Source organism: Heteronotia binoei, chromosome 5 (assembly GCF_032191835.1).
Source record: "Heteronotia binoei isolate CCM8104 ecotype False Entrance Well chromosome 5, APGP_CSIRO_Hbin_v1, whole genome shotgun sequence".
Classification (NCBI taxonomy): Eukaryota; Metazoa; Chordata; class Lepidosauria; order Squamata; family Gekkonidae; genus Heteronotia; species Heteronotia binoei.
In genome coordinates, this window is record NC_083227.1 from 112,887,059 (window position 1) to 112,912,132 (window position 25,074).

Sequence of the window (25,074 nt, forward strand, 5' to 3'; positions counted from 1 at the left end):
CTTGTTCTCAGATGGTCTCAGAGGGCAGCCCTGTAGACCTGCAGTAGGACAGCTAGATTTGAATCCTAGCACCTTAGAGTTAAGAGACCAGCGAGATTTCGAGGGATAAGCTTCCCAGAGTTAAATCTCCTTTACTCATATCTGTTCTCAGATGGAAAACTTAAAACCCTTTGTTCACATTTCTTTCTAACTCGAATGTCAAGAATTTCCGTTTGCTAAAATTAATATTCGATTACAACAGTTTTTCTTTAGTTTCCTTCCCCATTAGCAATATTTGCAAAATGCAAACCACGAGAGCGTCGTCTCATTGCTGCTCGGGGGCCGGGCAAAGAAGCAAAAGCGTGTGACCTAGAGTGGGGTGGCGAACAGGATCGGGAGCAGCAGGCGAAAGTACAGCAGGTCCTGCGCTTGATGGGGGACGGGGGAAAAAGTTTCCCATTCTCTCCCCACTACGTTGTTGGCGAGCTGGCAGAACCCAGCCTGCTCCTCCTGGCCGACAAGGTTGTTGTTGTAGCGAAATTTCTGTCTAAGGCTAAAGGAGGCATTCTGGAGCATGGCTAAGTCCGAGCGCGGCAAACTTGCCCGCCGCAGACTCGAAATGGATACGAGGAGCATAGCCTCACTGATCCACAGAGCGCGCTCGTTTCCCACCAGCGCCTTCCTGCCTGTCGGTCATTCCCTCCCTGCCTCCCTCCGCCAGGCAATTACTGCCGTGCTCCACCAGGGTGCTTCAACGCGGCGCGCTTAACTAGCTGCCCTCCCTTCACGCCCTGCTTGCAGGTTCCCGCCTTTCTCCTCTCCTCCGTGCGCGCACCTGCCAAGCCCGGGCAGAGGAAGCAAGCCGAGCCCTCGTGAAGACTGGACGCCTGCCCGCGGGGAGGGACGTTGGCTGGCCGGCCGCCGCGCTGACAGCAGCCCATACCCGGCTGGCCGAGGGGAACATGTGAGCTCCCCCCAGGGACCAGCTTGGAGTGGAGCAACCAGTGCAGCGCCGCCTCTGTTCCTGTCGCCATGGGGCTCCCCCTGCTGCTGGGGCTGCTGTTCTCCCGAACCGGTAATGGGCTGGGGAGCCAACGCGGTTTGTCGTGATGGGTCCACTGGGAAAGGCGTCGTCTCCTAGCTTGTTTGCCCGGGAGAAGATCCCACGGTGTGCACGGAGGTTTAGGATTGCGCTTCGTGGGTCTCTCGGCATGGTGTGTGGGGTCCGGCCGGCTGGCGGGGTGACTCAGAGAACTGGGTGCTGGGGGGGGAGGTACTTTCCAAAGAGGAAGCCCCCTGCCCGCCTTTCTGGTGCAGGTTAAGAAAGAAGCTGCTTGCCTGCCCAGGGCTCTGGCTTGAGTTATTTGCTCGGGTCCGGCAGAATCATCGCCTTTCTCTGCTCTCCCCTACCAAATGCGAAACCTATGCACAGCTTCCTAGGAGGTAAGCCCCACAACGAGACTTGCATCCGAGAAAGCATGCTTTAGATCAGATGGAGGAAGTCTCTCGCTTCACAATCGGCTAGGACACACAGCCCTAACGGGACTCTGATCTGATTGTGGTGACCGTGAAACCGCCCCTGCCCTTTGCTCGTGTCGTGTGTTCGGGTTCTCATGAGGTTATTGAGTGCAGGGAGTGAAAGGAGAGATTCAAGCGTTAGCTCCTCTGGCAGAGACTGGGAATTCGTCCCATCCTGCCGCTTCTTAAGAGAGGGAAAGTAGACGATGTAGCTGTTTTACAGGAAAGTTCCTGTAACCCAGCACGGTTGCTCCATCGACGACACTATTAGCAAGTTGGTGCCAAGCCATCTCAAGAAAGAAGGGCAGCGATGTTTTCCAAGTGTTTTCCAACTTGAAACCTGTAGAAACAATTTGCAACAGGGCAGTTCTACTCCACGTTTTCACACTTGATCCTTAATTATTAATTTACTTCATTTATACCACACTACAAAGTGACTGACATCATTCTCCTCTCCTCCATTTTTATCCTCACAACAACCCTGTGGAGATAGTTAGGCTGAGAATGTGTGACTGGATCACAGTTCCCCTGCAAGTTCCCATGGCATGAGTAGCGAGATCTGAACCTGGCTCTCCCACATTCTTAACAACTACACCACACTGGCTGTCAGAATTTAGTATTTATAGATAATGCTATATGTTGTTGTTTTTTAATATCATACATAAAGCTGGTGTCAGATTTTGCTTTATTTGTATCTTTCTTGTGTCCGACTCTAAAGCCCATGTTGGCTAGAGTGTGATTTGTTTTAAAATTGCTTCTGCTCCTGTGATTTCACCCTTATCCTTAAAACAACTAGGAATAGCTGTTTCCATCTTGCTCTGCCTGTAACATCCCCAGGGGAATCTGGGTGGCTGCTGCTATTGGAGTCAGAGTCCTGGATTACTAGGATCCATTCTACCAAGAGTTTATGCAGATCAAGGAGGAGAAGAGGTCTGTTTTTAACTACACATTCTAGTCAATGTGGGGATTAATATTACATTGCAAAGCAAGAACTGCAAAACACTTTTAAAGCTATTTTCATACATGGTAATAATAGCAGTGATGTTGTTTTTGCATTTCCCATATCTGTAATGCAAATATAAAACATACATGGGCTAGAATAGCACCCTTCCTTCCTTTATTAACAGAACTGACACTTCAATACATTAACATGATATCAGTGATGTTTGTTATGGGTGGAAGCACCCTCTGGATTAATATATTCACATGAGATTATTTTCAGAGTAAAATAGTATGAAACATCTATATGACAGTATTTATTCAAATGCAATACTAGTTTCTTCCTCAGGTATACTATAAAAAAGAAAGAAAAGAAAAAAATCTTATGTTTGTATATAAGCTACAGCTATGTCTATTAATAATTTTTTTTGTATAACTTTTCAAGGGGGTCCTCTTACATTCAGGGTTATCTTCCTTTTCACACCCACACAGAACAAGATAAAAGTTTAAACAAGATTACAATCCGCTGCATATTGAAGAATAAAATATAAACCAGAATGTAATCATTAAATTCATTTTAGGAATAGTAGTAATTAAGCATTCCAAGTCTGATTTTCTTCCCCCTAGGGCTCAAAGTGGCTTACAAAACTATTTAAACAAAGAAAGAAAAAGATATATAATACAATTTCAACATCCTGAACTGTTCCTGAATCCACTCCACTGGTCTGGCTAAAGAGCCACAGAATACCTTAGGTTCACATCACTGCCCACACCCAGGTTTTAATACCTGTAACCAAAGCTCAGCCCAGATCTCTCTTAGGTGTTCCCAAGATTCCCCTCCCTTGCTAGAAGTGAATCTAGTAATGTTCGGGTTTAAACATCTGTGACACTTACTGGTTTTTACAGAGTCTATGTAGACACATATGTAACTATGTAATGAAGTGAATGATTATTGCCTGCTACATAAGAAGTAAAGAGTAATTAATACTGCTAACTGTACTAGTGGAACATTATTCAGTAGCATTAGGTCTGCCAACCTTTTCTTCCATCCCATATTGAAATGATGCAATGATCCCTCCCTCCCCTTTTCTGCTTTGCACAGGGCAGTAGTAAATAGAGTTATAATTTGTGTTATAGTGCATTTTTTGGCCCAATTTTCACAAGGTACTCACAATAGTGTACTCACAATGGAGGTAATAAGGATTATTGCCAAAGAAACTGGTTTCTCTGAAGCCTTCCCATGTTGTTTTAATAGTTCTAATCTTCACATGTTGGTGTGAAGGCTAGAACTTTAAACTCCCCTTTGACACTGAAGTTGTGCAGTGCCAGATCCATTAATAATAAGACCAAAATGCTGCAGGATTGGCTTGCAGTGCAGAATGTGGATCTGGCTTGTGTGACCGAGACCTGAGTTGTGTGACACCTTGCAAGAACTGGCCCCCCTATGTTTCTCAGTCCTTCACCAGTCAAACTTGGGGGTGAGGTAGGTCTGCTTATCCTGGAGGGTTTCTCCACACTCCAGAGATCACCAATACTGATGGTGTGAGTCTTGTGTGGGATGCTGAGGTGAGCTTGGCTGTTTGCTTGGTGTACTGACTGCTTAGTGCACCAGCTGGCAGCCTGCTGAACATTTTGGAGACAGTAGTCAGGTGGGCCTTCCCTAAATTGCTAATTCAGTTTCAGCATCCACACAGATGAGACTGCTTTTTCCATTCATGCCTCAGACTTTGTATCTTCAATGGCAGCACTAGGGCTCTCCCAAATTGTATCAGGTCCCACACATCAAGCAGGTCACACATTGAATTTGATCTTTGGCATAGGGATAGATGTGGATCTGAGTTCAAAGGAGGAAGTGCCATGGTTTTGAAGGCCTCTCTGGGTGTTCCTACCCCCTCCCATCTAGGTGGAGAGCTAATTCATGCTCACCCATGGAGACTAATGGATCTAGTTGGATTCCAGAATGCTCTGTAGGATCCACTGCTTTCCAGTGCTTCATTGGATGAACTGATAGAGAACTGGAATTCTTGCCTCTCGGAAGCCTTTGATGAAGTTGCTCCCTGATGTCTTCTGCAATAGTTGTAGATCATCCCCCTGGTATACTGCAGAACTGAATGAAACAGGAGCTCAGATGACTTGAGTGAATTTGGTGGCAGAATCGTGATGAAGCTACAAGAACATCTTATAGGACATTTATGAAATCTGTGGGTGGCAGCAAAGGCTGTAAAGAAGGAATTCTTCTCAGCCTCCATTGTGTTGGCTAGTTCACACCTGGCACTATTGTTCAGGGTGATTAGGTCTTTGACATCCTTTACAATGGGGAGCCAAAATAGTAGAGATTTAGCTATTAGCTGTGAGGCATTTGCAAGCTTTTTTGTGAATAAAGTCCTGTCACTTTATTGTAACCTGCCCACCAATATTGATACAGTATGTGAACTGGAGGCCCCTTGGCTGCCTTTGGATTCAATTTTTCTCACCTTCAACCTGCTTTCCGCTGTTGATGTTGACAGGATCCTGAATGCTGTCAGACCAACTACATGCCTTTTTGATCCATGCCCCTTGTGCTGGTGAAAGCCAGTGATGAGAGGATACGGGGTCCACTGATGGATATTGTCATAATGAAACAGTTTATCCAGAAGGTCTTAAGGAGGCCATGGTTGTACCACTCTTTAAAAAGCCAACTTTGGATCCTGCCAATTACTGCCCAGTTTTGAACTTTTTGTTCCTGGGTAAGGTAATTGAGAGAGTGGTAGCTGAGCAGCTCCAGGGATTCCTGGATGACACATCAGCATTGGATCCATTCCAGTCTGGCTTCCGTCCCACCCATGGGATGAAGATGGTATTAGTTGCCTTGACAGATGATCTCCTCAGACAGCTGGATCAAGGTGGGTGGGCACTGCTATTGTTATTAGACCTCATGGCAGTCAACTAAGACCTTTTTACCCACTGCTTTGCCGATGTGGGTGTTTGGGCGATGGCCCTTCAGTAGTTTATCTAATTCCTCCATGGTTGGGGACAGAGGGTGGCACTGGGAGAGAATGTGTCCTCCAGGTATCCCTTAATATGTGGGACCCCTCAGATGGTGATTCTCTCCCCAAAGTTATTTTTTTTAATTTATTTGATTTTATTGCATTGATATCCCGGCCTCCCCTAACGGGCTCAGGGTGGGTAACAACAGTTAAAATAACAGAGTATTAAATCAAACATCTACATATGTCCCCTCGCCCAGCTGGCACAGTTTCAGGCTTGGGTGTCACCAGTGTGCTGATGACACCCAACTGTATCTGTTATTGGATGGCCAGCCATTTATCACCCCACAGAATTTGGCTATGGGTTTGGAGGCCATGGTGTGGTGGTTAAAAAAGAAGTTGAGACTGAATCCAACTGAAATGGAGTTTCTGTAATGGGGGGGGGGGAGCTTTGGGGCTGGGGCGTAGACTTCCCACTCTGGACAGGACACCATTGACACCAGCACAGTCCGTTAGAAGTTTGGGCATGATTTTGGATGCCTTCCTGAATATGAAGGCCCAAGTCACACATGTTTGTTTGTTTATTGTTTCCATTGATTTATACCCCGCCCCTCCTAATTATTTGGGGCATCTATTGCCAGGCTGGTGTTTTTCTCTTTTCTGTTGTGTTGAGCTAGTCATGGTAATCCACGCAATGGTCACCTCCAAGCTAAACTACTGTAGTTAATTTTATGCTGACCTGCCCTTGAGACTGACTTGGAAGCTCCAGCTGATGTAGAATATGGCTGCACGAGTCCTAACGGGAATGTCATGGACAGCAAATATACAACCTGTGCTGCGCCAACTGCGCTGGTTTTCAGTGGAGTACCAAGTCAAGTGCAAGGTTTTGGTGTTGACCTTTAAGGCCTTGTGTGGTCAGGGACCAACATATCTACGGGACCATCCCCTTTGGTATGTCCCCAGGAGAGCGTTGCAATCACTGGATAACAATTTACTGGCCCCAGCCCTGGCCTGGCCTCAAAGACATCTGGCTGTCCTCACCCAGGGCCAGGGCCTTTTCAGCCCTGACCCCAACCTCGTGGAACTCTCTGCCAAATACCATCAGGTCTGGTAGGACCTCATGCAGTTCTTCTGGCCCTGTAAAGTGGAGATGTTTCGCCAGCTTTTGGTTGAGGCCAGCAGTGATTTTCAAACAGGCCGTCAATCCCACCCCCCCCCCCCCACACACTCCCCAAACTTACTCCATTCTTTCTTCCCCCTACCTGTGAGGTCAGCAGTCTGGAATGGGAAACAACTATAACCTCGCCATCTGATGTTTAAGACTTGTTTTTATTGTTCTATAACTATTTATACACTCTGATTCATAATTTTGATGTTTTATCATATGTTATACCTGCAGTAGCAGGGATCAGGTGCTTCACAAATGTAATAAATAATAATAATAGTTACACCGTATGCTTCTTATTGTATATGTTCTTGTTAGCTGTCCTGAAGATACTGGCATGCTATGTGATGAACTATAAGTAAAAAATTAGCTTTGTTAAATGATTTATGGCCATAGCTGATCAGAAAAGGAAAGCCTAAATGATATGGACATTATAGATTAGTGAGCCCTTTGGGGACAGAAGTGTTTGAATTTAGGAAGAATTTAAGAATATGTTTGGAATGCCCATTACCCTTTGGCAGCAGCTTTCGGTGGCAGTGGCTCCTGCCCACCCTCCTCATGCAAAGCAAGGGCTGCTGGACCACAGTAGCTCCCATCTGCCTTTCATGGGAACCAGCCTGCATGAAGTAAGCCTTGCCTCACTTAGGGACAGGGTGGACCCAGAAGGGGACAGGGAACCTACCGCAGGCCATCAGCCCACCAGAACTTTTCTCAATGGCCAGTTCATCCCTGAACATGTTCATTCTTATTAATCAACATTAAAAACTTTGGAAATGCTTTTGAAGTTGTTGAATGGCATCTCTAAATCAATGATGATATTTGTAAAAAACAATTTCTAGACACCTTCCTGTAGTACAGATTAATGCACTTGAACTAATAGAGCATGATCAGGTGAATGTTCCTGGAAAGCCTGCAGGATAAATTTGTGAAATGTAAACACTTTCTCTATGTGAACAGGAGGCCTTCTTCCTCAGTCCATTGAGCAGTCGAACAGCTGCATAACAGCTGAGAGTCTTTGTCTGGCCGACCCTGCCTGCAATGCCATCTATCGGACCCTGGAAAACTGTTCCCATTCCTATGCTAAGAACAGTTTGTTCATTCTGGACCACGAAGCCAGGAACAAATGCCTGCAGGCAGAAACCATGATCAGAAATAGCCATTTTCAGGAATGCAAGTGTCAGCGCCGCACACAAAAACAGGAAGAGCAGTGCTTGCGCATCTACTGGACTGTCCATTCTACTGTCTCAGAAGGTGAGGGAAGCTTTAACTACATGGCTTGGTGGTATTATTAGCAGCATCCTTCCTCTAGTTGGGAAGGGGAGTGAGTGAGGATGGCAGTTCTGTGCTCCCAAACAGTACCTCAGATTGTAAGGGACAAGAATATTTGTCGCCTAATAATAAGACAAACAAACATTTGTACTGAATTTGATCAATGACCCATTTCATTGACAATCATCTACAAGCTGCTCTCCAAAATCTGTTGCAGAAGGTTTTGTCAGCCCTGCTACCTAAAATGCTTTTTAACTAAAGGCTCCCAGAGTTGGGTCTGAGACATACAAAGCATTTAGGTATGAATACTTTCATATAAAACTTAGACAATAACAAATCTGTTAGTCTTCAAAGTGTCACTCAGTTTTTGTTTTTCCCGTGTGTTTTCCACAAAAGAATTAAAATTATTGGTGACAGCAAATATACAACCTGTGCTGCGCCAACTGCGCTGGTTTTCGGTGGAGTACTAGTGAGAAAAGAAAGATTCTCCTCTTGCAGTATTTCTAAAATCTCATGACTGAAGAATTCTTTGGAACTTGAAAATGCATTGGGCTTTTATGCATGGCTAAAATAGTTTTGTACAGCCCCTGTGCAAAAAAAGAAAGAAAGTGTTCCTCATGACTTCTATTGTGCTGCTGAAAAGAACAGTGCCAAAGCTGAACTGAAGAATATGCCCAATGTGTCACTGGGCAAGACTGAAGACCTAGCTACACATCATACTGTTTCAAATTTGCCACAGGTTCTATACACAGCTGTGCACTCATAGTTGCAGGTTGAAAATTAATTCTCAGGCAGTGGAGGCCCAATTCATATCCAGTCCATTGCATGCGGGGATAAAATACCTGTCCCTTTAATATCAATATAATGTATAGCAGTTATTAGGTGATGCTGTTTACCTCCATGTGTGAAAAGCTTCACTTTCCCATTTCTACACATTAAGCATTTGTTAAAGAAGTAGGACTTCCTTCTCCAGGCCTATTGGGTTCCCTATGTGAGGAGAGGGGCCTTAAGCCTCCCCCCATGCCACTTGTCTAACCTGAAAAACCCATGTCCTTTGTACCCCCTTTTCTTGTCACCATTCTCAGCTGCTGTGGCTGATTTTTCTCCCTGCCCCCCCCCCGATACATGGCATATCATTGATTGGACGTCACTAGGAATTTGCATACACACCCTGGGATTAAGGATTGACACTGACACCTTGAGGGTGGAACTGGAAGCCGTCTGCCACACAGGCCCTATTTGTTCTATTGGGGGAGCTTGATTTCTAACCCCTTACTACACACGTGATTCTGTAGCAGGGCAAATAGCAGCACCACAAGGCTGTGTCAGGGCAGAAAAACCGCATTGGACAAAGAAGACTAAGCCCCCTCTACCTGCAAACTATATTGGGTCCCTATGCACTTGACAATTGGAACATGGCACTCCCAGAACACCTCTGGTTTGACAGATTCCGGGGTAACACCATGGAAGCTCAGTTTTCACTTCTGCACACAATATATTATGTAGATCACACTATTCTGTACAGTTTTGTGTAATATATGTATTTGATGACAATTGTTGGGCTTATTTTAGTAGCAACAACTAAGCTTATAAAGAACAAAGCAAGGTATAGTTCAAAGAGTAGGAAAAGACACGGTTGGCCATGGTTGGACAGGAAGACAACAAACATGCGACCCCTGGGAGCTCTGTGCATAGACACTTTAAATTTCTAAATTGCCAAGAAGCAATTACTGCACATTAGACAACCATTGTGAATACAAATATGCCTTATGCACTCCAAAGCCCTAGAATTTGCCCGCTTGCCTCAGTGGTTCATTTTATACCACCACCAAAGGCCCACAGTTTATGGATGCTAGTCTCAGACTTGCATCAGTCAGTCCAGAATGACCATCAGGTCATAGAATCAGAGTTAGAAGGAACCTTCAGGGTCAAGGGCTATCCTAGCATTCAAAGCTAATGTTATGGAGGAAAAGGTAGGAAACAATTACTGTTTCACTGCTCAAGCCCATGATGGTTGGTTGCCTCTGACCGTAGTCTCTATATACAACAATGGCACTCAGCAACTGCTGGAGTGTGAACAGGTTAGGCTATCAGGCCAAGCTATGTGTCATTGAGAAGTCATTGAGAATTCTGCTCCTGTGCCAGATTCTGTGCTGTACAATACATAGAATACAAAGTAGACTTCCCCATACAAAGCAAGAAGGAAGGCTTTTCTGCTAGCTTTTGAAACTCCAGGAGATCTGTGCTCCCACCCTTAATGTTGTATCCCCATGCTGTGCCTACTCCTTTGATGCATAATAAAAGTAAATCTAAGAAAAGCCAGCTAAATATTTTAATACTTGCATCAATTTAGATTATGTTCCAAAATGGGTGCTTTGTATTGTTTGATTTTAGGATGTATGGTAGATTCAAGTGTTCTTCCACATTGTCTGCAAATTGCAATCTGAACATCTGTTTAGAGGGCTGGCAAAAAAATTAGTCAAATTGAGTTACTTAAAAGGTGGCACTGAAATTGAAATGTAGTTTAAGGGGTTTTTTAAAAAAATTAATCTACAAACCAGTGGATTTCTTGCAATTTACCCTGGAGATGGGATGGCTTGTAAAATATTTTGCTATGGTCAAGCAGGCTCAGCTTCTGGAAACTGACGATGTTGTTCCAGAATCCTCACATAAACTCCCCAGATCATGGATTAGATTTCAGTGCAGGAACAACAGAAGGTATCCTTAACATCCAGGGAATTTTGCACAAAATAGGAGAATCAGGAAGTTTGGAAAGAAAGCTGAGAAGAAACTAATATCTGGCAAAGTAATGAAAGAAGAGTCACTTGTGCCAACACTATGAGATAGTTGTTATTGGAATTCAAAAGAACAGTGTCCTTACAGTTGCCTCCCTCTGTAAACTTTTGTCCATCATTGACACCAATTGTTCACTCAGTCATTTCAGAGAATTCAGATAAGGTCATTCCAGTGTTTTCTCTGCTGCCCTGTCTTTTTAAAGATAATTTGTTTTGGGGATTCTTCTGATGTTCCAACACAATTGTAGTGCTAGCCTTTCATGTAAGGACCTGGCATAATGCTGTTGATTCACAGGGATGTCAAACTCATTTGTTATAAGGGCCAGATCTGACATAAATGAGACTTGTCAGGCCAGGCTGTGTATGCCATAATGCCAGGTAGCAATGATATAAACTTTATAATGGACACAAACACAATTAAAGATCTTTTTAAAAAACTGAAAATGAAACATGCTTAAAATATTAGCACTCATGTAATATTGTGGTCAGTATCAAAGCGAGCTCTCCCCCCCACCCCCCGCAATTCCTTCCCAAGAGAGAAGCCTCAGCCAATGGAGAAAATAGAGGCTTTGCTGTCGCTCTTGTGCAATTGAGAAGTCCTGGTAAAGCAAACTATGATACAGAAAGACGCAAGAGAGAGGAAGAAGGAAGCAGACTTGCTTGCGGGCCTGATTGGAGCCTTCCGGGGGCCTGATCCAGCCCACAGGCCGCACATTTGACACCCCTGACCTAGGAGGTGTTTGGTCTTTGAAACCAAAGTGATGTAGTTGTGAAGACATTTCTGCATTATTTGTCCTGCATTTTCTGGTTGCAAATAATACAGGGTACAGGACTAGATGCAGCCTGCCCCCCCTCCCCTCCCAGCTCCCTGCCAACCTGCTAATCAGAAACATTTTAACCCTGCAGTACATTCAACAGCTTGAATTTCTTTTTTTTCTATAAACTTTATATTTTCATTTTATTTTTGGTCTAAGCTGCAAACATTAATTTTTTAAAAGTTCAGACCTTTGCTTGGGTTCACTGTGGCTGGCATGGTAGTGCATCATCCATTTTTGCCTTTCAGGAGAGGCATTGTGAGACTATAATGGGGACCACCATCTTGTATTAAACATTGTGTGAACTTTTAATGACTGATCCATTTCTGACTGGTGAAGAGGGGGAGGGGAGAACAGTGCCTTGATGATGCTCTTGCTGTACATTACAGGTACATTAATGTCTCTCTCACTTTGCATAGGTGACTTTAATTTGGTGATGTCTCCCTATAAGAATGTAGTAAGTGAAGAGTCCTTGAAAACCAACTACAATAAGCTGGCAACTCGGGTTTCAGGTAGAGTTCATATATTTTATCATGTTTCTCCTTTTTAGGAGCTACTTATTGGGATACATTTTTTGGTGGTGGGGGGGGAGAAAAATATTTTAAGGGCCACTGCTACTTTATGGATACTGATGCTGGAAAGCCTTGTGAAGCAGAAAGCATGAAGTCAGTAAAGTCATCTGGTTCCTTATGGCTTATACAGAATGCTACTCAGAAGTAGTTACATTAAAAATTGCATACACAGAGCTGGAAGATGACAGGTAAAATAGAGTCACTGTTCTAGTGTAAACCTAGTCACTTATAGTAATATTCCGGTGCTTTGTAGTTATCAAGGTACAATAGATTTTTTTTTCTTTTAGCATTGTGAATTAGCAGTGAATCAGTGAATTATAGCTGTGTTGAAATAATAAAATAATGTTGTGAGACTATCCACTAGATTGTATCCATGATTCCACTTTGTCCATAAAGTCTAGTCTTAGTACTCTGGCTTAGCATGGCAAAGCAGTAATGTATTAATGAAGTGATTAAAGACTCAGTTTTTTTTAAAAAAATCTGCTACTGCTGGTTTCCAAAGGTTCAAAAATTGTTAGAGATTTAGGGGAGCATTATTTCAAATACCCCCTGTAATTTTGCCCTTCAATATTTCCTTCTTTTTTTTTTTAAACCCTCTCAGTAGTTAAGAACATAATGGAAATTGTCCAACTGTCTTCTTATTTAATTCTCCTCTGGGAGATCACCCCTATAATTTGCTCTGTTAACTTCATATTTCTGTAATTCTGCAGGTTCTTATTTAGCTGGGGACAGCACAAATCCCTGCCTGCAAGTTGCTCAGGTTTGCAGCATGAATCGTAGGTGTGGACGTCTTCGCACAATGTATGTTTCTAACTGCAGCCCAAAGGATGGCCACCCCTGCAATCAACGCAAATGTCACCAAGAACTGAAGCACTTCTTTGGGAAAGTCGATATGGATTTCACCAAGAGGTTCCTCTTCTGCCCTTGCCAAGATGAGTTTTGTGGAGAGCGACGGCGGAAAACGATTGTCCCAGATTGCTCTTTCCAGAACAACAGTAAACCAAACTGCCTTGTCCTGTTGGATACATGCCTGAAAGATTATATTTGCAAGTAGGTCTGGCATTGTGGGGACTGGGATGGCTGACACAGTAAGTTAAAGATTCTTTGTCATGTGGGCAACTAGGCTCTCAAGTGCACCTTAAACTTGGTGAAGTAAGAAAATAAGCAAATTAAAATATTGTGCAAAGGGACTAACTGTTTTATGTTTCATAGAACTGTATAGAATTCATCCTTTCAAAAGCAACCTGTAGATTTTTTTGGATAACAACAGTAAATCAATAAAACTATTATTTATATCAGGGATGAGCAATTTCTGCAATCTGGCAAATAATTGTCAGAAAGCCAGAAATGGTCAGATGCACCATTAAAATTTGTACCATGTGAAACAGCTTCATACTTATGAAGTGCAAGCAGGAATCTGCAAGCACTTGCAGGAGGCATCTCATTTCCCACTCTCACACTATTTGCCTTTTCTGAAAGCCCCACAAAATATCCCTATTCTCCCTTCCCTAGCAGCTTCTACCCAGGATAACTATGGCCCACGTGTAGTGCCAGCCACTTGGCAAGGCCTGCTTGCATGGTAGGGAACCCTCAAGGATTTTGGGGGCCTGGCCCCAGGGATCCCTCCCTAAAAGACCAAAATAGGCCTGGAAAAGACCCTTCCTCCTCCCCCTGCCTTTTACTGACAGAACCAAGCTTGGAATACTATGCCTGCCTAGCAACAACCACTGAGAAAATTCATTTTTTAAAGCTACAGGCTCTCCTTTAATCATTTCCAGCTTTTTAAATGTGCCCAGTGAAGTTTTTTTTAGATTTCATATTTTTCTTTAAACCCAGGGCCCTTTTCAGGTGTGTAGAAAGATCTCTTGCCCATTCATAGCTCCGGTTGCTGGATTTAAATATCCAAAGTTATCCTGTCTTTGCTATTAGAATGTATGTCTTTTTATATGAAAGCCCTTTAGTGCTGTTGACACAAGGCTCGTCTACCATCTGCCAGGTGTGTGTCCATTACAATATATGTAATTTACATTTTATATAAAATGTTAATGAGACGTGGTACAGTATTTAAGGGTGCAATTTCAGTTTTGTACAATCTGAAGCAATTTTTGATAGGGCTTTCAGTGACCCAGTTACACTGCTTTGGGAATCATGTTCAAGTCAGAGGCTGCTGGTTGGCCATCTCTAATTTAGACATTACCGTGAAGTTATAGTATCTGCTCTATGTTTGTTTGTTTGTTTAGCTTTGTATTTAAAAAATCCTGATGTTCTTTATGAAATACATGACAGATTAGTAAAACATACTCTGCAGTGGTACAGAAATCACCCTTGCTGATAGTTATTGTTTTCTACTAGATCCCGATTGGCTGACTTCCAAGAACAATGCAAGCCCTCAAGCTCTTCCTCAGATGGCTGCTTTCAGCACAGCCATGCTACTTGCCTGGAGGCTTACATGGGGATGATTGGTATGTGCTGAGCTGAGAGAAATTCACTGAGAGATTTGATGTGTGTTATGGCGTGAAACACATCTGGGATGTGGGGGGTAGGAGAAATTACACAATGCTGTGCCCTTAGGATATGTGGAACAGAACACAAATAAGAGTATGAGTTGCTCTGACTGCAGTCTTAAATGAAGGGAATACCAGTACCACATTACCATTAGAATTTTTCCATCGCTTTAGACTTGGTCTATGCTATTGATTTCATATGCCAGTTGTACAGCTGAATAATCCATTCTTTCTTTTTAAATAATTCTGTTTTAATCAAAATGTATACAAAGAAAAAAAGTACAAAAAGATGCATTTCATCAGTTCCTAAACAGCCTATTCAAGATGCAGTCTTTATACTCATTACAAAACTCAGGGCAATGGATCCCCTGCAATCTCCTGTTCCAGTCTGTTTCTGAAATGATGTTGCAATGAAACAGATTGCCCAGTTTTATGAATCTTGATTTCAGATTTGTGTGCATTAAACTTTTGGTATACCCAGGCCACACGGGCATAAGAACAATAAGAGAAGCCATGCTGGATCAGGCCAATGTGCCATCCAGTCCAACACTCTGTGTCACACAGTGGCCAAAAAAACCAGGTGCCATCAGGAGGTCCATCAGGAGGCCAGGACTCTAGAAGCCCTCCCACTGTCCCCCCCCCCCCCCAAGCACCAAGAATACAGAGCATCACTGTCCCATTGGGTTCAGCTGTTGGGCAGTAGTTGGTAGGGTTGTGCCACTGGGCTGGTCACTGTTAGATTGAGACAGGGCTCTGCTGCTTAGTGTCATGGGCAATGAGGATGGGCTGGCATCGGAGCTTACAGCTGGCCCCTCAAGTACTCAGGAAGTTGACAGCCTGCCAGCTTCCCCCCGCCTGATCCAGCAGCAGAGGAGGAGGAGGGGCAAACACAGCTACAAGCAGGGAGCCAAGCTGACTCTCCCCCACCAGTGGTGCAGTTAAGGGAACAACTTTGCAGCTCGGAGGAAGGATGCATGCCAAAGGGGAAGGCATTTGATTAGTCCTGAGTATTCGCAGGAGTTTCCCTGTTGTTAATTGGAGCACCATGGGAGGCCCATTTAGTCCCTTCTCAGGGCTGGGGCCTCCGTGGAACCAACACATCTATCTTGTGACTTGCGTCCACCTTGACTGGCTTTGAAACCTGACCCTTCGGCTCCTTGACTTCAGGCTACAAACGACTTTGCTCTTGGTTTGTGTTTTGGACATTGCTCTCTATTGGTTCCTATTCTGCTCTATTGATTCTGACCTCGGACTGGATTTGGACTCTGTGCTTTGGACTCGCCCTGGTGGTTCCCTCTGTGCTTTCCAACTCAGACCCTGGCTGGGACTTGGTCTCTTTCCCTGCCTGCACCACAGGGCGTGACACTTAGTACCTGTGCTGCAGTCCTTGCAGAAAGAACCCCCCCACCCCAGGTTTGTAACTCATAGAGATTCTCAGATTTGAACTAAAGTCCAGTGTATGGCACTGGCACTGCCATAGTGGCACTTGTTTTGCTTGGCACATAGTACTCTAATGCCCTTGAAAACAAGAATCCTCATCACAGTTGACTTTCCCCTGCAGAGACTCTAGGAGAATTTGACTGCTGCCTGCATTTGCAAGTTTTTTCTGTCATAGGAAACAATGAGGAATGAGGGCAACCACTTTGGGGTCCTATAGACTGGGAATCCCTGGTCCAATATTTTTGGAATTTGGGGGTTCTCTGTGGCAGAAGCTCCTGCAGCTACACAGCAAAGTTGGTGGCTATCCATCAAACCCCTTCCTCCCCAGTGTCAATTTTCTCACTATGTGGAATGGACACCTTATTTCCCCTGCCATAGGAAAGCATGGGGAATGGGGACACTCTCTTTTGACCCATTTTTACCACTGAATAATCCATTCTTTCTTTTAAAATAATTCTGTTTTAATCAAAATGTCAGCACCCTAGAATTGGACCCCTGGCCCAATCTTTTTGAAACTTGGGGGTTTTCTGGGAGAGAGGCTCAGATGCCCTGCAAATTTGGTGCCTTTTCCTCAAACCGCTGCCCACCTCAGCCCTCATACATTATACCCTATGTTTTGCCATTGACTTCAATGGCCCATAGGGTATAATGGAGCCATATATTCGGGAATAGTCAAATATCTCTTGAATCAGATTCAGCCATCCAATCTGATATTTGGGGATATTCGCCCTCCCCCCGGAATATTTTTGCTCTTGAATCTGAATTTTACTGATTTTTTTTTTTTTTGCACATCCCTAATGCCAACTAGAAGAGCCCTGTGGCGCAGAGTGTTAAAGCTGCAGTACTGTAGTCCTAAGCTCTGCTCATGACCTAAGTTCAATCGCCTGGGTTTTCAGGGCTTGAGGTTGACTCAGCTTCCATCCTTCCGAGGTCGGTAAAATGAGTACCCAGCTTGCTGGGGGGGGGGGGGAGTGTAGATGACTGGGGAAGGCAATGGCAAACCACCCCATAAAAAGTCTGCCGTGAAAACGATGTGAAAGCAACGTCACCCCAGAGTCGGAAATGACTGGTGCTTGCACAAGGGATCTTTCCTTTTCAATGCCAACTAGGTCCTACTCTTGGCACTAATACGCTGTTAGCATTGCACATATGCCTATGCCATTACAGTTGTGCTGGTTCTGGAGTTAATTAGCCTCATGGTGGCATATCTCCAGATATGTTACCTCTGAGATATGCTGACAAATCTGGAGATATGCCAGCATGATTTCTGTGTATCTCTGATATACTGGTGTGGGTGCTTAGTTGCCATCTTAAGCCTCTCCAATGGAGCCTTAGGACTGTACCCTTAATTTGACATTTCTACAATTTCCCTTTTTAACCAGTTAAACTGCACTGTATGCCTAGATTTGCCTGTATCTTCTCTGTGTCTTGGGAAGACTATAAATGTGTACATATAGATGAAAGAGCCCAGCATTTGTTTTCTCCAAGAAAGTAGAACTTCAGGAGCATAAGATTGGATTATACTACTGCATTGAGCTAATTGTAGAGTCTTTCACTGGAAGAAGATCCTACATATGGCATTTAACAACACCAGTATCTGTGGAATGCATCTGTTGTGTAAGGCCTGGCAGAAGTCTGCAGAGATAGTAGAAAAACACAGAATGAGTCTTACCATATTATGTAATGAATGATGTATGTCTTTGGAGCAAAGATACCTTTCTGCAGTCAGAATAAATTATATCTCCTGTACGTAAACCAGACAGTTAAGAAAACTCTTAAGGGGGGGGGGGGATGCAGCAATTCCCACCAGTTCCCACCAATTACTGCCTCCTGCTGCAGTCCACTGAATTTTTGTTCTGAGGGGCTCAGCAGATCTTATGAACAGCATAGTGGGAGGCTGCAGTTGCAGGGGAGAACTGGCAGAAATTGATGCCCCTATAATAACAAAACTTCACTACTTTTATATTTATGTGCACATGCTTAATTTTGCACAGTGTATTCTGAAAGTCAGTTTTTCAGATCATTTGGATTGTTTTAAGCTTAGAATATGAAGGATTTAAGTTTTTTCTCCATTACTAATGAGAGAGAAAAACTTGTGGAGGTTGTTGAAAAGACTGAGATTACAGGAAAGGCTGAATTATGTGCCAGATAGCAGATTCTTCATTTAGAGAAGCATAGAATGCACACAAAGCCAGGTGCAATATCCCACTGTGTCTGCATCTAGTTTCCTTGCACTTGGAATCCATATGAGCCAACTCTGATTTTTGTCTTTTTGGGACTTTGAATAGGAACACCCATGACCCCCAATTACATTAGCAATTCCACTGCTGACGTCACACTGTGGTGTTCCTGCGAGAACAGTGGCAATCACAAGGAGTACTGTGAGGAAATCCTTAGTTTGTTTTCCAACAACAGATGTCTAAGTAAGTGCATGTGAAACTGCTAGTGGCCTGACTTGGTATAGCTCAAGATTGTCTTCTCTGTGGCAGCTTTTCTCCATAGTTTCAGACTAGAGGTTTAAAGAAACAGTCTGAAGCCTTCTGCAAACAAACCATACGTTCTGCTGTGGCACTGTCACATTCTCAGGTGACTTGGTGGAGCAAGGAAGAGAAGGGGCTTCAGCCACTCCCCCCATTCTGGTGCCTTTTACACAACCCAGGTGGCCTAGGGGGCATTATTTGTTCTATTTTGGAGGTAACTCTAAGTGATAGCCCCGTGGCTCAATGTGTTAAAGCTGCAGTACTGCAGTCCTAAGCTCTGCTCACAACCTGAGTTCGATCTCCAGTGGAAGCTGGGTTTTCAGGTAGCCTACTCAAGGTTGACTCAGCCTTCCATCCTTCCAAGGTCGGTAAAATGAGTACCCAGCTTGCTGGGGGGAAAGTGTAGATGACTGGGGAAGGCAATGGCAAACCACCCCGTAAAAAGTCTGCTGTGAAAACGTGAAAGCAACGTCACCCCAGAGTCGGAAACAACTGGTGCTTGCACAGGGGACCTTTCCTTTCCTAAGTGATATATGCTTTCTGCAGATTTCCCCTTTATGTCCAGATAAACACTGAAGTGCAAGGCATAAGGGGAGATTCTGTAAAGTAACTTGCAAACATGAATAACATGCAAAGTACTAGTTGCCAAAATGCTCCCACAGTAGTCAAATTCCCAACTGCAGATCATGAACACCCAGACCAGAGCCTCCATCATAAGCATGTTTGGACTGCGGCTTTTAAAAGGGGTTCTGATCTCCACACAATCTCCTGTATGTTCTCTGCTTTGCAGGAAGTTCAATGCAGTCTCAGATGGGCTTAAACCAGGTGAATACAAAGGATCAGGAGGAACTGCAGTTCATATCTTCCCCAAACATCCAGGGTGATGGCACCAGCACGGTTCTCACTGCAAAAATATATTGGGTATGAATAATTGTGCTAGTTTGGCCCAAGCCATCTTCTTCATGTAGAGCATATTAGATTCAAAGATGCTATGTGTATACAAAATCAATAGTTGGCTTAATAAAAGAAGGCACTATATTTATGTATCATCGGTTAACCATATTATTGTTATTGTGGGAAAATAGTAGGCAAGGAGGCTGTCTTTTGTCCAGAAAGATTCTCAAATTGTGAAGAAAAAAAATGATCCTACAACCAGGGGGCTTCAGTTTCAATGCAGCCTATCATTAATTTAATTCTCTTTCTGTCTTTTCAGGAATCTGTGAAGAATATGCAGCCAGAAGTTCTTATGCAAAACAGACAAATATTTTCTCATGCTGAATATTCTGGAGATCGGCTTTCTTTGTTCACTTTGATCTTGACACTGTTGCTTCTGTTGCTGGGTTCACCATAACATAGTACAACTGGCATTTTTCATTCCGTGTAATCCTCCACAGAGAAGGGAAACAGGTCATTATTGTTTCTTGCCAAAGAGGAAGCACTGGACACTTGCAAGCCTTTTCCCAGTGTGAATCTTTTTGCCGGGACTTGAAAAACTTCACTTGCATGTCTGTGCCACATAGGCATGGGGCACAGTTACCTTTCCAGTAACACCAAGGAAACGAAGCAGGCAGGTCAGAGTTTTTAGGGAACTGATTTTTAAAAAGCAGAAATCAGAATGAATATTTTTAGCTTGTTTCAAGATGTTTTGGTTTTCATTAAAGAAGAAAGGAAGAAATCCAGCATATCCAACATATCTCGCAAGTGACATGTAATTTCTGGCTTCAGCATTGCCTGAAAATCAAGATTGCCTGGACTTCTGCTGTTTTCCAGGCTCTTTGCAGGCTTGTCCAGAAACATACAAAACAAAGCTGTGTCCTGAAGTAAGAGACAGTAATGCTAAATAGTAGTGTCTGTACTTGGTCTAATCTTTCTGTCCAGTCTCTCAGTACTGGTAAGAAATGTAGTCCCTCTGAGTTAGATGGAGTTACTGTATCCATCCTAGTAACATAATCTTCCTTGTCCAATATAGGAACCTTCTCTGCTTCTACAGGAATCAGCATGAAGACTTATTGAGATTTTACCTGGTTCCCTGGGCTTTACTACTCATAGGGTTGGATCCAGCTAGCTTCTCTGCAGGTCAGAATGGAAGAAGAGATCTTCTTTGATTACCCAAAAAAGCTGCGCTAAGGATCACAGGACATACTTATACAAAAGCTATGTAGGATGGGGCTGTAGAAGAGAGGGAAAGTGAATGCGATTAAGTGAAAATTCTGAATCCAACCCTTTATACATACATTGAGCCACAGAGCAAGGATCTTCTCCATCTGGAATGAACTGGTGTTCCTTCGTATGCCCTTATGTCCATTCTCTTGTCCATTAGACTTTTATCCAGGGTCTTATAATAGTGGATGTGTCATATTAACTGCCATTCTTTGGTGCAGCAGTGTTGTGATGTTAACTTCCAGGTACAAGATTTAAAAGTTTACACCTCTTGCATATGATCATCATCTTATCTGCTAACTTGATGTTTTGGAAGAGATGGCAAGCTAACCATAACAACTTCTCTGGCATTGTGGAAGGTGAAGTCAGTACTATATCATCTTTATCATGCCGCAGGAAGGATATATTTGGGTGTGGTTATTAAGATTGCAAAGCTGAATATCATATGTCCAATATTTGGGGCGCAATCTATCTGTTTTGGCACTGTTCTTTATGCCGTGGGTCTCAAGATGCTCAGGCAGGTTTATAAATATTTTAAATACATTAAATCGATAAGTTCAAGAGTGACGATATTGTCTCTATATCTCAGCATGCTTTCCTGGGTTTCTTCTGATACAGCCTACCAGGAGGGACTCCTCCTTATTTCTGTGTGTATTTACTGTCAGTATTAAACAGAAGGGTACAGTTTGCACAGACTTGTCAATCCATTCTGTAATCCAAATGTAGTTTTGTTCCACCTTCTTAATTAAGGTGATTACAGGAGGATTGTTTCCGTCTTATGAAATTCTGTTTATAGCTCTTGTGACTACAGATACATTTGCAGTGTAATCCTAAGGAGAGTTGCACTCTTCCAAGACCACTGAAATCAGTGGGTTCAGGAATATGCTGTTGGAAGTACTGGTGAGGATTTTGAATTGTTACAACAAAACTTTTTAAAACTTGCTTTTTAAAAAACAGTTCAGGTTGGCAGTGTTTTGCTTTTACTGGCACAGGATATTGATAAACCCAGGCATTTGAAATGTTGTAGGAATTCAACATTTGGAAAACGTTTAGATACTATGGAACAGAACACATTGAAAACTTTGTCAACAGAAGCAATTGCCTCCAGCACGTCAGTAGATCAGGCAAGTCCTGAATGGAAAGATGTAAAGTTAACTTCTTTTTGTAGATGGGGCAATCATGCTTCATGATACAAGTATCCATACTAGAACAGTTAAGTATAGTTGTTATTTTAAGATTCCGAGAATATGGTTCAGTCCACAGTAGGCAAAGTTCTTCTACATGCAGGAACAGGACACTATTGAATCCTGTTTTACTTCATTCTGCTTGTGTGAAGGCAAGCAGCATGGGAGGGGGGGTGCCAACTAGGATAACTAGGAAGTTCATGCAAGCCTTACTAATCCCCCCATGCCCATATTCTCTTCACCTTAATGTAAGTTATTCATCCTTCAGATTGCAACTGAATTGCATGAAGCTGAATGGTGATGAAGAAATGTATCTCACCTGAAGAGCCTCTTTTCTGTGTAAACAGAAAACCAGGCTCTGCTGAGTCCTATCCCTCTACATATGGGTGCTTGCTTCATCCAGGTTGGATTAAACTGTGCTGCCAATACATATGTTTCCAGTCTTAACTCCCTCCCACCTTTTTTATGTTGTGGCATTTTTTTCAGATGTTCATAGTCATTTCATCTATGCTGACTTCAGCAGTTTTCACACCTGCTGAAGAGGGAAACTAAAGCATGTAAAAATTATATACAATTTAGTAAAACATATTCAATTTAGGCAAACATAGAGAAGAGGGAATGTTCTTTGCTACTGTGATGTAAATTACAATATTTTACAAATGTCACTCAGTTCATAATATCCATAATAAATAATAAAAGTTTGCCTTTCAACCATGAGAGTCTTTTCTTTCCTTTGCATTCAGCAGGGTTTGTATTGAAGATTGAATTCTATTCCATGATGCCTCAGTGCAGACCACTCTTGAAACATGTGAAACGAGTTAGACAAGAGACATGTCCTCCCTTAGGCTACAGTACTAAGAATATTTTCCTGGGAATAAACTCTAGTAAATAAAATGGGACACACTTCTGAGTAGGCCTCCTTCAGCTTGCTCTGTTAGCATCCTAATTTTTTAGAATTCGATTATGTTAGTATAGCTAGAAACAGAAACCCTTGTTCCTCAGCTTATTCCATAGCTGGTACCATTACCTGGACTATGCAGGTAAACAAGCAATAACTTTAATTTAAAAGAAGATGCTCTTTTTCATAATGGCCATGGTCCCTATGTGAGAAGGCCATCACAACCTCCTTATTTTTCTGTCACAAGAGGTGATGAGTCTTAAGACTCCCAAGATATTTTGCCTCCTCAGCGCTTTGGCCTTCTGTAGTAAAGTATTTGTTTCTTTGCTGGAAAGGCTCTGGGGTTCAATTTAGGGTTGCCATTTCCAGGTTGGGAAATTTTAAGATCTGGGAGTGGAGACTGGGGAGTGCATGGTTTGGGGAAGGGAAGAAGCTCAGCAGGGATGTAATGCCATAGAGTCCACCCTCCAAGGCAGCCATTTTCTCCAGGAGAACCAATCTCTGTAGTTGAGATCAGTTGTAATTCCAGGAGATCTCCAGGACTCATTTGAAGGTTGGCAATTTGAGATGTACATGAACTGGGGAAATGGTGGTTCATTTTGATTTATGGTTCATTTGGTTGCCTGATTCATTGGTTCATGTTGAGTCATGTTTTTTCCAATTTTCCAAACAGATTTTTGGTGTGTTGGTTCAGGAAGTGGTATAATGGCTCCTGAATGGGCTAGACACCGGACTTGTGGCAAACTTCAGCAGACTCTCCTCTACCTGCTCCCCAATTTTGGTGAGAATTGGAGGGGGGGACTGAGTTCAGCCCCCCAAAGCTGGTGTCACAAGATGGTTTGTTAGGTTGGGAGGTGGTAGGACAGCCCCACCCCCAATGGGCTAGAGATGCCAAACAGGCAGCAAACTCTTCAACAGACTCTAATGTACCTGCTCTCCAAATCTGGTTAGAATTGGATTTTGTAACAGCCCCCAAAGCAGGTGCTCACAGAGCAGTCAGTTTTGGTAAACTGATAGAAATCAAACATTAAAACAAAAGCTAATAATAATGCAGCCCAGTCAAGGAAAATGTTTCCCAGAATGGCTCAGCAAGTTGATTTTGAAAGCCAAAAAATAAAACAGCCACACTGGCAGAAGCAGAATAACAACCCCCAGCAGAATCATTAAATTTTGAAAAAAGGAGAAAGGAAGGCGACACATGAACCTCTGTAGCTCAGGTCTCTGAAAACCACAGAGGCATAAGTCGGTTTGTTCTCTCTGATTAAAAGAAATCAAAGCCCATCAAAACAAATTAGAATTTGAAATAAAGTTGTAGAAGTAAGGTGAGAAGTAGATGGGGGTCCCTGAAACCCGTAGGGCACAACAAGTGGATTCTGTTCATAAGCAAAACCCAGCAATAAGTAGGTCTGGGGGAAACAAACAAAAAACCCGCAACTCAAATCTCGGGGCTAAGGTCCCTTAAACCACAGAGGAGCAATTGGCAACACATTCCCAACTGGAAGGTGTTTAAAATCATCCCACAATGTGGGGCTGGAGGACAAAAGGAGTCCCTAAATTCTAGAACACAGCAGCAGCCAAATCAACAAGCACATGATGCAACTAACCCATGCAAAAGCTGCTTGCAAAGTGAAAACAACTGACCAAGGATGTGGCAATAAATACCACTTACTCCCATTGAGCACAATAGAAGCTCCATGATGGGCTCTCAGAGCTGCCAGTCAAGCTATGGACAAATGTTATGGGTGTTTCTAGAGCTCCCAGAAGTCCACCTCCAGCGTTGGTGCTAGGCTGTCTAGAAAAACAAAACAAACAAACCGCCTAGGAAAATGGCCAGTTTGCTTTCCAGTTCATGCATGATCTGATGAAACGAACCAGTTTGAAACGAACAATTAATCAACCATTTTGAGCACAAATCATGATTCACAGTTAGTTTTGTTCCCATGCCTATTGGCAACCCTAATTTAATTGAAAAGGGGTAGCAAAATAAAATATCCAGTGGCACTTTTATTTCAATATGAACTTTCTGAAGAAGTAAGCTGTGTCTCATGAGAGCTCATATTGAAATAAATGTTAGTTATTACGCTGCCACTTGGTTTTTGTTTTATTCTGGAGTTTAAACCTGTCTGAGCATTATGGTGCTTCAGTCCATCTGCCCTCATCACGGGCTTTTTGGGTGGGAGGAGGTAATGACAGAAGCTTGACAGTGGTCATTCATTCATTGGTCAGTAAAAGGCATTCTGCACATGTGCAAGACATACATTCTTTTTAAAAAGCAAGTTATAGCAGCCTAGATGGGTTGCAGTTAATGTCTGAAACCAAGTTCCAAACTGAGTGAAACAACATTCATTTTTTTGTCCTGCTATTGAGGCAACAGAGGAGGCAGCCCCAAA

At 43.2% G+C, this 25,074-nt stretch overlaps 1 protein-coding gene across 1 annotated transcript; it reads left to right on the forward strand.

Moving 5' to 3' along the window:
* Positions 1-825: 825 nt before the first annotated feature.
* Positions 826-22,497, forward strand: GFRA3 (GDNF family receptor alpha 3). Its single transcript, XM_060240121.1, has 8 exons — positions 826-1,054; positions 7,525-7,818; positions 11,866-11,958; positions 12,729-13,068; positions 14,371-14,480; positions 18,251-18,385; positions 19,233-19,363; positions 19,656-22,497. The coding sequence occupies exons 1-8, from the start codon at positions 1,012-1,014 to the stop codon at positions 19,791-19,793; spliced, it is 1,284 nt and encodes a 427-aa protein (XP_060096104.1). The 5' UTR covers positions 826-1,011; the 3' UTR covers positions 19,794-22,497.
* The last annotated feature ends 2,577 nt before the right edge of the window (positions 22,498-25,074 follow it).

Coding starts and splice junctions, on each gene's coding strand:
- GFRA3 (XM_060240121.1), top strand. CDS start 1,012: ATGGGGCTCCCCCTGCTGCTGGGGCTGCTGTTCTCCCGAACCG. Junction 1,055..7,524: donor GCTGCTGTTCTCCCGAACCG/GTAATGGGCTGG, acceptor CTATGTGAACAG/GAGGCCTTCTTCCTCAGTCC. Junction 14,481..18,250: donor GGCTTACATGGGGATGATTG/GTATGTGCTGAG, acceptor GACTTTGAATAG/GAACACCCATGACCCCCAAT.